This window comes from Sinocyclocheilus rhinocerous, unplaced genomic scaffold (assembly GCF_001515625.1).
Source record: "Sinocyclocheilus rhinocerous isolate Xijiao unplaced genomic scaffold, SAMN03320098_v1.1 scaffold1655, whole genome shotgun sequence".
Classification (NCBI taxonomy): Eukaryota; Metazoa; Chordata; class Actinopteri; order Cypriniformes; family Cyprinidae; genus Sinocyclocheilus; species Sinocyclocheilus rhinocerous.
In genome coordinates, this window is record NW_015655597.1 from 295602 (window position 1) to 305371 (window position 9770).

Consider the following 9770-nt stretch of genomic DNA (forward strand, 5'->3'; position numbering starts at 1 on the left):
TACATACACACACACACACACATATATACATATATAAAGTTTTTCAGTCTACTATGACAGCATTTTTGCAAATGACAGCAAATAAGGCGACTTTTATTACAACATAAAGCCAGGGGAATTTATAATGGACAATAACCAGAGGTTTGTCTCACCAGCAGCGCGATGTCAACCGTGGCGAAGATCGCTTTACACACCGCGCAGGACATGTTGCGCCAGCTGAACCCGAGCTGAAACCGACCAAACTCCTCCACGAAAGTCAGCTTGGCCGATTCTGTTCCTACTTCAAGAGGGTATGAGGAACCCGACGGCGCCGAAAACAAAATCCAGACTGTGAAAACAGCGCAGACCCCGAACACTGGACGCTTCATCCTGGACTTGTGATGAGCTACACTGCAGTGGTAAACTGTCATCAGTCACCCGGCAGAACATGAAGTCTTTACCGTCTTTAAATATAAGTAGTGTTACGCTTGGGCTGTATGTATAAATAAAACAAGAATCAAAATAACGCGAATCCGCGTCTTTTAAGGCAGTTGTGAATACTAATCTGTGTTTTGAGGAGTCCGTCAGTTGTCTGTTTTGACAACACCATAGACTGTATAAAATGACAATACACGTCCCGGGCGACTGACCAGTTTATATACCGTCAGCTGACGGATCACGTGACATGCTGACAACGCAGCTGACAAATCACGTGGCCAATCGCTTTTGTAAACATGAAACTAAAATAATCTTTTATATATTAGTATCTAGTACAATAATTCTCCGTCTATTCTATTAAATTATTCAAAAATAGACTGCTCAGAGATTGTATATGGAAAAAGCAAAACAAAAACCTCTTAAAAGACTGAGAAATTCTTCTGAACTGAAACTGAAAATGGTGGCATACGCTTTAAAATATTGTAAGTGAAGCGGTTTTGTTTAAAAATATTGCCATTTGAAAAAACGTGTGTAACTATCGTTATGAAATTTTGTCATGTGACGTAACCAAAAACATGACTTTCAAATTTTACTTTTATACGAATATATATATATATACAGGTAGTCAGATAGATATAGACACACATATATATTGTTCAGGTAAATAAAAATGCTATTCATGACTCCATTGAATAATTATACAAAAATTAACAAAATTAAAAAGCCCTTTATTTAGAAGTAGCTTATAGCATATCACATCGCAACACACTGCTGGCATTGCTTGATATTATTTCATGTCAACAACCCAATAATTTATTTTATGACACAGATTGAAGCATTTAGCATGGCCAAAACATTTTATTTGTTCTTATTTTCCTTTAGTAAACTTTAGTTATCATGAATATAATATAAGCAGCCCAAATCTCAAAAATAAAGAATAAAGAAAAGCCACAAAGTTTCATTAAAAACCTCACAGGGTCAGAAAACAGTGAGCATAAGTTAGATAATCAGTCTGTTTTTCATTATCATCGCTGTTTGCTTTTCAAAACGTAAAAAGAAACACTGAAATAAAAAAAGATACATTTATGCATGTCAAGTATGCTTGTTTTCGTCTCTTGGTTTCCTATTATACAATGGCTAGCTGAAAAGAGGAACACAGTAAAAGCAAAATAAAGAAGGAAATAGATGTAGTGTTTAGAAAAGCAAAAAAATAAAGGCACTCATGGGCTCCCTAATGTATCGCCCATGAAAAACCACTAACATTTGTATACAGTATAAAAATCTCTCAGACGTAACATGCTTAACATGTAATGTAAATTAGAATACAGGAGCAGGAGGAGTGTTAGTAACAACAGAGGACGTAGCAATCATGCATTTGTATGGATCAAGTAAATATGTAGATTTCTGGAGCAAGGAGAAGAGACATGACTCATGCATGTGGCAAGCGAGTTCTCGCATTTGATGTGACGTGTGTAAATGGCTCTTCCTTTGAACATATGGTACCTGTTAGAAATTAACAATCGGTCCCTATAGATTCTCTTTGCCATCTAACATCACATGTTTTTATAATATGTATCTCCCTGCTATGAGAGAGACAGTACAATCATGATATTATGGGCACTTCATATTTTGGTTAATTTTTGCATAAGGCATAAAACTGGCATTAGCCATTGCATTATTGCAGCGTTTTTTTTATTTTTTAAAACAAATCTCAAGCAAACTCGAGCCTATCAACTTTTATTTTCAGGGACAATCCAAAGAAAACGCACAGTGAAAGACAATGGCACGATGCTTTAAATACTAACAATGGCTGTTGTATACACATTTGCTAATTATTTTGATTTTAAGCTGATGAAATGATCTGTGATGTCTTTTTAACGGAGTGAAATGAGCAAAAGGATGCATAAAATGTGGGAGTGGATTTGAAAACTAATTTTACTGTACATTCACTGCGTCCAAGGGCTGTTGCGGCCACCACTTCCTGTTTAATGGCTATAGAAAAGGACTGATGAACATTTATATGCACAAACACATGTCATTATTCAATGATTGCATATAAGAATATAGGCGATAATGAGAACGTGGCTTTTAAAAATGTTCAACAGCATTTCCACAAAGCATTTTTCTTTAGCAGAGGGCTACAGTGGCATAGAGCACTTTGGTGAGTGGTGAATTTTAAGGCAATACTGTGAACTCAGTGTTTGAGGGAGTCGTCCAGCAGGGCCATTTCATTTGTCTTGCATCTTCTCAAGGATGGGCACAATCATGTCAAATTTGGGCCTCTTGGCAGGGTCCTCGTTCATGCAGATTTTCATTAGCTTGCAGATGTGGGGCGAAATGCCCGGCGGGATGGTGGGCCGCAGTCCCTCTAGTGCCACCTAATGAAGATAGAAGGGATAGCCAGGGTCAGAAATTAATTTTCCTGCTGTGAATTCACTGCTGAGGAGCCACTGGTGAGCAAGTGATGTAATGTTAAATTTCTATTCCAAATGAAGAAACAAACTTATCAACATTTTGAATGGCCTGAAGGAGAGTAAATTTTCAGTAAATTTTCATTTTGGATGAACTATTCCTTTAAGAGTCAATAGTTGCCCCTTAAAAGTGATTTCCTGGTGCATTTGAACTTTTGTCAAATATTTAAATAAATCAATTCATTCAATCAATCAACCAATCAGAATAGCAACAGTGAAAGGTTGGAATATTATAACAAAAATCATTGTCAATTACTGCCCTTGATATTGTAATAATGATTAGTAATGTTGGTTAACAGAATTCATTATATACCTCTTCACACTGGTTATCTTAGTAACGAATTTGGGAATAAATTTTATTCAGAAAGCGAGCAAAGAATATTCCCCATGACTGAAGTGCTTAATGAGTTCATTGCAAGTTCACTGAGTTCAGCACTCTCACAAGAATGGTGACGGCCGTAATAATTTTAGTTTAACTTTGCGGGGACATTTTTTTGCCACTGTATCTTCAATTTGGGGAGCAATATTATTTTGGGGGCATTTTTGCCCCAAGCACCCCAAAACTTTTTGGTTCGGCTCTTGCTTTCCAAAGTCATAGAATAGTCTCACCTTCATGCCAATCTCCATGTTTGAGAGGTCAGCGAAGGGCACCTCTCTGGTGACGAGCTCCCAGAGCAACACAGCGAAACTCCACATATCTGCAGAGCGCCGGTTAATCTCCTCTGGCTTCTTCTGCAGGGCTGAGACGAGACGTGAAGCGAGATGTTAAGCTATCAGTGAATCAAAATGTCCTGTTTAAGGTGCGGTCACATTTACCTCTGTTCTGCAAATTTCCACAGGTAAAATCCAGTCATTTCAAAAGGAATCCACGCGTTTGTATATTTTGGGCAAAAACTAAAGATTCTCCAATGCAAATTTCACAATGGGTTCAAGCTGGTCATGCAGAATTGCAGCGTTGACTGACAGAAAGCTGCTTGGTTTGAATGTGACTTTTGTGTGAGCTGTGCTTCACGACTTTTGCTACACTACTGACAATAGACAATGAAACTTTTTTTGCCTGAGAAAATTCATAGAAATGTCACTAATGTGATCATACCTTAGACAAATAAAGTGGATAATGTAAAATCTTCTTGAAGTTTGAAATTAAGAATTCAGAGAGCGAAGGAAAGGAACAGTACCTTCAGGTGCCACCCATGCGGGAGAGTACATCCTGCCGGGACACTGGAAGGAGAACTTCACATCTGCCATGCTTATCCTGGCTGTCATGTCTTCATCAATCTGATGTCAATAAATCAATGAGAACGGATTCATTAGGATGTTAGCATGAAACAGTCAGTTAGGACAAGCTCAGGTTTTTGCTGGAGTGTAATGTAATGTGACCAGTACAGCTATTAGCATTTTGAGAAGTCGTTTGGTTGGGGCTTGGCTTTACTTGACCATTGTGCTTTAAACTGATCGTGACCTTTACATTTTGACTTTTCCATTGGACATTACAGACCATTGATGTCTGTTACTCCAAAACTTTTAAGAGGCAATAAAAAAACCACTACCAAAGAATGTACTTTCACTGCATTACTCCACAATGTCAAACTCTGAACTAGTGACGGGATGCACAGAAACTTCACAGAGAACTGAGACTGTTTGTGGCAGTTCCTGTTCACAGTGGTCTATCCACTGAGACTAAATTTATGGAGGGCAAGTTCCACTGAATCAGTTTCACACACCATGACAGCAAATAAACAAACCTTGAACTTGTATTTTGCAATCACCGGTTAACCCTGAGTATCTAAAGTCTGTGGAAATGAATCTAGAGCTATGCTCGTAACTACACATCTTCATGCTCTCTTGTAGAACAGGAATAGACACTCTGGAAAAAGTTGTAGAAACCAAGATTAACAGGAAATGTCTGCTTTAAGTTCCTCACCATGATGCTCTTGCTGTTGAGATAATGCCGAGGGATCATGGGCTCCAGTGTGTGCAGGAAAGCCATTCCACACGCTATATCCAAAGCAAACTTCACTGCTTGCGTCTGATCCACAACAAAGTCTAGATGGACAAAAGAACGAGGAAGATACAGGAGAAGGATTGAGTGGGTTTAACTTAAATTCAAGTTAAATTTAAGAATTAGGTTTAACTTCATGATGAGTCAGAAAAAAGACTTCCTCTTTTATGTCATGTCCAGAATTTAAAGAGCAATTAAGCATATTTCTAACATTCAATAACATTCAAATGAAGCTGACAAACACCAAATGGTCTGTGTGAGACATGTGTTTTACTCACTGGTCCCCTCATGAAGCACATTGTAAAGGGAGCCATAGGGCATCCAGTGTGTAATTATGATTGGATGAGGGGCAGGTGGAGACTGACACGCCCCCAACATGGGCAACACGTTTGGGTGGGAGAAGATTCTACAACAGGGGAAACACCAAGGTGGAGAGGGACACATGAACACACAGAAACAACAGACCACAAACATGATGGAGACGTTTCACAGATTAAAAAGTTCACCAAGATTTTCCCCTTTTTTAAATGACATTTTAGCAGGAATAGATCGCAATATATTATCACAAATTCTTTAGTCCATGATAATCGTGTCGTGAAAATCTGATATTCTTACAATTCTAGTTCCAAATCAGCCAACTTTGTGAACTAATCACTCTTTTGAGTCTAATCTTGAGTCTGAAATCACTTGATTCAGTTCAAAATCAGCCTGAATGATTTTTAATGATTCAGTTGCAGCAAATTAGCAGTGAATGGCAACTTAAATTGTTATGTTTGTCACACAAAGCTATCATATGACTTCAGTGCACGAGTCATATGGATTTTTTATGTTGCTTTTTATGTCCTGTCTCCATTCAAGTGTGACTAGGGCATTCAGAAGATAGTAAGCAATACAGATTTGGAACAGTGTTATTTTAGTATCAATAAAATTAAATAAAACTACTATTATAGTTTTTATTACTATTTTGAATTAGTTTTTTATTTATATTTTTAGTTTTCATTTAAATTTTAGTTCAAGTTTTAGTAATTTAGTCATTTTTATTCGGTTTTTTTGTCTATATTTTTTATATGTTTTCAGTTTTTTCAGTATTTCAGTTTTAGATATTTCAGTACATCAAGTTAAAAATAAAAAATTAAAAGAAAATTTCTTTTATATTTTATTTCAGTTAACAAAAATGTTTTTTTAGGGATTTAGTTAACTATATTTACCCTGATTTGGAACGACATGAGGTGAGTACCTGATGACAATATTCATTTTTGGGCAAACTGTCTCTTTAATTTGTGTAATGTGGGCACACTGGACTGGCGGTTCATCACCTTAGTTTAGGGTACTCCTCATTAAAGTCACGGCTCTTTCTTGTAGTCCAGTCCCGCACATGCAGCATCTTGACCACAATCTCTGTGCCCTGCCAGCGGCCCTGCCACAGCTGCCAGAGAGAGAGCAGAGACATCAGTGTTGCCATAAACACTGGGAATAAATGGGTACTTATTGTGGTTTGGTTTGGTTTGGTAGATGAGCTTACCTCCCCAGAGTGGTTCTCGTTGATCTTGGCCAGCATGGAGAGCTGCTTATAATCTATTCCAGCTTGTTTGTTTAGTGTGCCGTTACCTGAAGGCATCATGGGAAAAATATACAACAATCAAACTCGGTTGTGGAGAATTCATATCATTTTATAAGGCAATCTACAGTTATGCTGAATGACAATAAAATGCTTGTTTGCCAAAGCATCTACGTTATGAATTTAAATGGGAATCAGATGTTCTGAGGGTGCTTACGTGGTCGCGTTCGAGTGGTTCCCTTCCAGAAAGTGTCCTTGAAAGGAACTTTGGTCAGGCTTTGTCCCTGTTTCTCCGCCAGCTCTGATTCATAAACACAACAGAATTATTAGGGCTGATGGAACATATTATAACAGAAAGAAATCTTTGAGGCAATGTTAGCAAACAGCCCTTCCAACAAATCGTTTTTTCAGTATTTCAGTTTTAGATATTTCAGTACATCAAGTTAAAAATAAAAAACTAAAAGAAAATTTCTTTTATTTCAGTTAACAAAAATGTTTTTTTAGGGATTTAGTTAACTATATTTACCCTGATTTGGAGCGACATGAGGTGAGTACCTGATGACAATATTCATTTTTGGGCAAACTGTCTCTTTAATTTGTGTAATGTGGGCACACTGGACTGGCGGTTCATCACCTTAGTTTAGGGTACTCCTCATTAAAGTCACGGCTCTTTCTTGTAGTCCAATCCCGCACATGAAGCATCTTGACCACAATCTCTGTGCCCTGCCAGCGGCCTTGCCACAGCTGCCAGAGAGAGAGCAGAGACATCAGTGCTTCCATAAACGCTCTGAGACATGGGTAGCTATTGTGGTTTGGTAAATAAGCTCACCTCCCCAGAGTGGTTCTCGTTGATCTTGGCCAGCATGGAGAGCTGCTTATAATCTATTCCAGCTTGTTTGTTTAGTGTGCCGTTACCTGAAGGCATCATGGGAAAAATATACAACAATCAAACTCGGTTGTGGAGAATTCATATCATTTTATAAGGCAATCTACAGTTATGCTGAATGACAATAAAATGCTTGTTTGCCAAAGCATCTACGTTATGAATTTAAATGGGAATCAGATGTTCTGAGGGTGCTTACGTGGTCGCGTTCGAGTGGTTCCCTTCCAGAAAGTGTCCTTGAAAGGAACTTTGGTCAGGCTTTGTCCCTGTTTCTCCGCCAGCTCTGATTCATAAACACAACAGAATTATTAGGGCTGATGGAACATATTATAACAGAAAGAAATCTTTGAGGCAATGTTAGCAAACAGCCCTTCCAACAAATCGAAACACCAAGGTGGAGAGGGACACATGAACACACAGAAACAACAGACCACAAACATGATGGAGACGTTTCACAGATTAAAAAGTTCACCAAGATTTTCCCCTTTTTTAAATGACATTTTAGCAGGAATAGATCGCAATATATTATCACAAATTCTTTAGTCCATGATAATCGTGTCGTGAAAATCTGATATTCTTACAATTCTAGTTCCAAATCAGCCAACTTTGTGAACTAATCACTCTTTTGAGTCTAATCTTGAGTCTGAAATCACTTGATTCACAGTTCAAAATCAGCCTGAATGATTTTTAATGATTCAGTTGCAGCAAATTAGCAGTGAATGGCAACTTAAATTGTTATGTTTGTCACACAAAGCTATCATATGACTTCAGTGCACGAGTCATATGGATTTTTTATGTTGCTTTTTATGTCCTGTCTCCATTCAAGTGTGACTAGGGCATTCAGAAGATAGTAAGCAATACAGATTTGGAACAGTGTTATTTTAGTATCAATAAAATTAAATAAAACTACTATTATAGTTTTTATTACTATTTTGAATTAGTTTTTTATTTATATTTTTAGTTTTCATTTAAATTTTAGTTCAAGTTTTAGTAATTTAGTCATTTTTATTCGGTTTTTTTGTCTATATTTTTTATATGTTTTCAGTTTTTTCAGTATTTCAGTTTTAGATATTTCAGTACATCAAGTTAAAAATAAAAAATTAAAAGAAAATTTCTTTTATATTTTATTTCAGTTAACAAAAATGTTTTTTTAGGGATTTAGTTAACTATATTTACCCTGATTTGGAACGACATGAGGTGAGTACCTGATGACAATATTCATTTTTGGGCAAACTGTCTCTTTAATTTGTGTAATGTGGGCACACTGGACTGGCGGTTCATCACCTTAGTTTAGGGTACTCCTCATTAAAGTCACGGCTCTTTCTTGTAGTCCAGTCCCGCACATGCAGCATCTTGACCACAATCTCTGTGCCCTGCCAGCGGCCCTGCCACAGCTGCCAGAGAGAGAGCAGAGACATCAGTGTTGCCATAAACACTGGGAATAAATGGGTACTTATTGTGGTTTGGTTTGGTTTGGTAGATGAGCTTACCTCCCCAGAGTGGTTCTCGTTGATCTTGGCCAGCATGGAAAGCTGCTTATAATCTATGCCAGCATGTTTATTTAGTGTGCCATTACCTGCAGCCATCATGGGAAAAAATATACAACAATCAAACCTCAGTTGTGGACAATTCATATAATTTCATAAGGCAATCTATACACAGTTACGCTGAATGACATTAAAATGCTTGTTTGCCAAAGCATCTACGTTATGAATGTAAATGAGAATCAGATGTTCTGATGATGCTTACGTGGTCGCGTTCGAGTGGTTCCCTTCCAGAAAGTGTCCTTGAAAGGAACTTTGGTCAGGCTTTGTCCCTGTTTTTCCGCCAGCTCTGATTCATAAACACAACAGAATTATTAGGGCTGATGGAACATATTATAACAGAAAGAAATCTTTGAGGCAATGTTAGCAAACAGCCCTTCCAACAAATCTACAGCTTACATTACATTTGCTACATTATTAAAGAAACAGTTTACCTTTCAGATGTGCGGCAAGCGGTGGTTTGGCCTTGTCTAGTGGAGTTTCTCCGTACTTGTTGCAGATGCACACCTGAGCACCATTATTGACCAGATCCTGGAGAGAATATGAACGATAACATATTTGCTATTATTAAAATGGCATTGTTATTTTTTGAATAGCACTGAATGTCAATGTTTAAACATTTCAAAGGTAATTCTGCTCAAATGTTAAAGGAAAAAAGGTAATGTAGTGTTTGTCCTTTCCGATCAGTGTTATTTTAGTATTATGTATATACTAGGGCTGTGCGATTAATCGAAATCGTCATAAAATCGCGAGGAGCAGACTGCAAACGCGTCCTGTGCGAAAGCAAAATGAGTCATACTCATGCATACACATACTGTATACGCACTGCAGATGGAGTACGTGTGAACTTGGCGCAACAAATCTAGTTCAACATCTGAGGCAACGCCACAAAGAG

General features: G+C 37.6%; 2 protein-coding genes across 4 annotated transcripts in view; both read right to left on the reverse strand.

Moving 5' to 3' along the window:
* LOC107718723 (sphingomyelin phosphodiesterase-like) overlaps positions 1-644 on the reverse strand; it is a 5554-nt gene extending 4910 nt beyond the window's left edge. The window contains exon 1 of the mRNA XM_016525926.1: positions 153-644. Coding sequence (XP_016381412.1) covers positions 153-410 — 258 coding nt within the window. The 5' untranslated portion in view covers positions 411-644. The remainder of the gene's footprint in view (positions 1-152) is intronic.
* Positions 645-1968: 1324 nt separating this feature from the next.
* LOC107718724 (integrin-linked protein kinase-like) overlaps positions 1969-9770 on the reverse strand; it is a 26024-nt gene continuing 18222 nt past the window's right edge. Inside the window, exons 5-13 of one of the 3 annotated variants that reach the window (XM_016525928.1) lie at positions 9310-9406; positions 9081-9164; positions 7278-7363; positions 6207-6316; positions 5169-5296; positions 4813-4934; positions 4067-4166; positions 3498-3628; positions 1969-2795 (exon numbers count right to left, since the gene is read on the reverse strand). In XM_016525928.1, the coding sequence (XP_016381414.1) occupies positions 2646-2795; positions 3498-3628; positions 4067-4166; positions 4813-4934; positions 5169-5296; positions 6207-6316; positions 7278-7363; positions 9081-9164; positions 9310-9406 (1008 nt within the window). In that variant the 3' untranslated portion in view covers positions 1969-2645. Of the gene's footprint in view, positions 2796-3497; positions 3629-4066; positions 4167-4812; positions 4935-5168; positions 5297-6206; positions 6317-7082; positions 7193-7277; positions 7364-8615; positions 8726-8821; positions 8908-9080; positions 9165-9309; positions 9407-9770 lie in introns of all 3 variants that reach the window. The other 2 variants (XM_016525929.1, XM_016525927.1) reach the window with 2 other exon arrangements.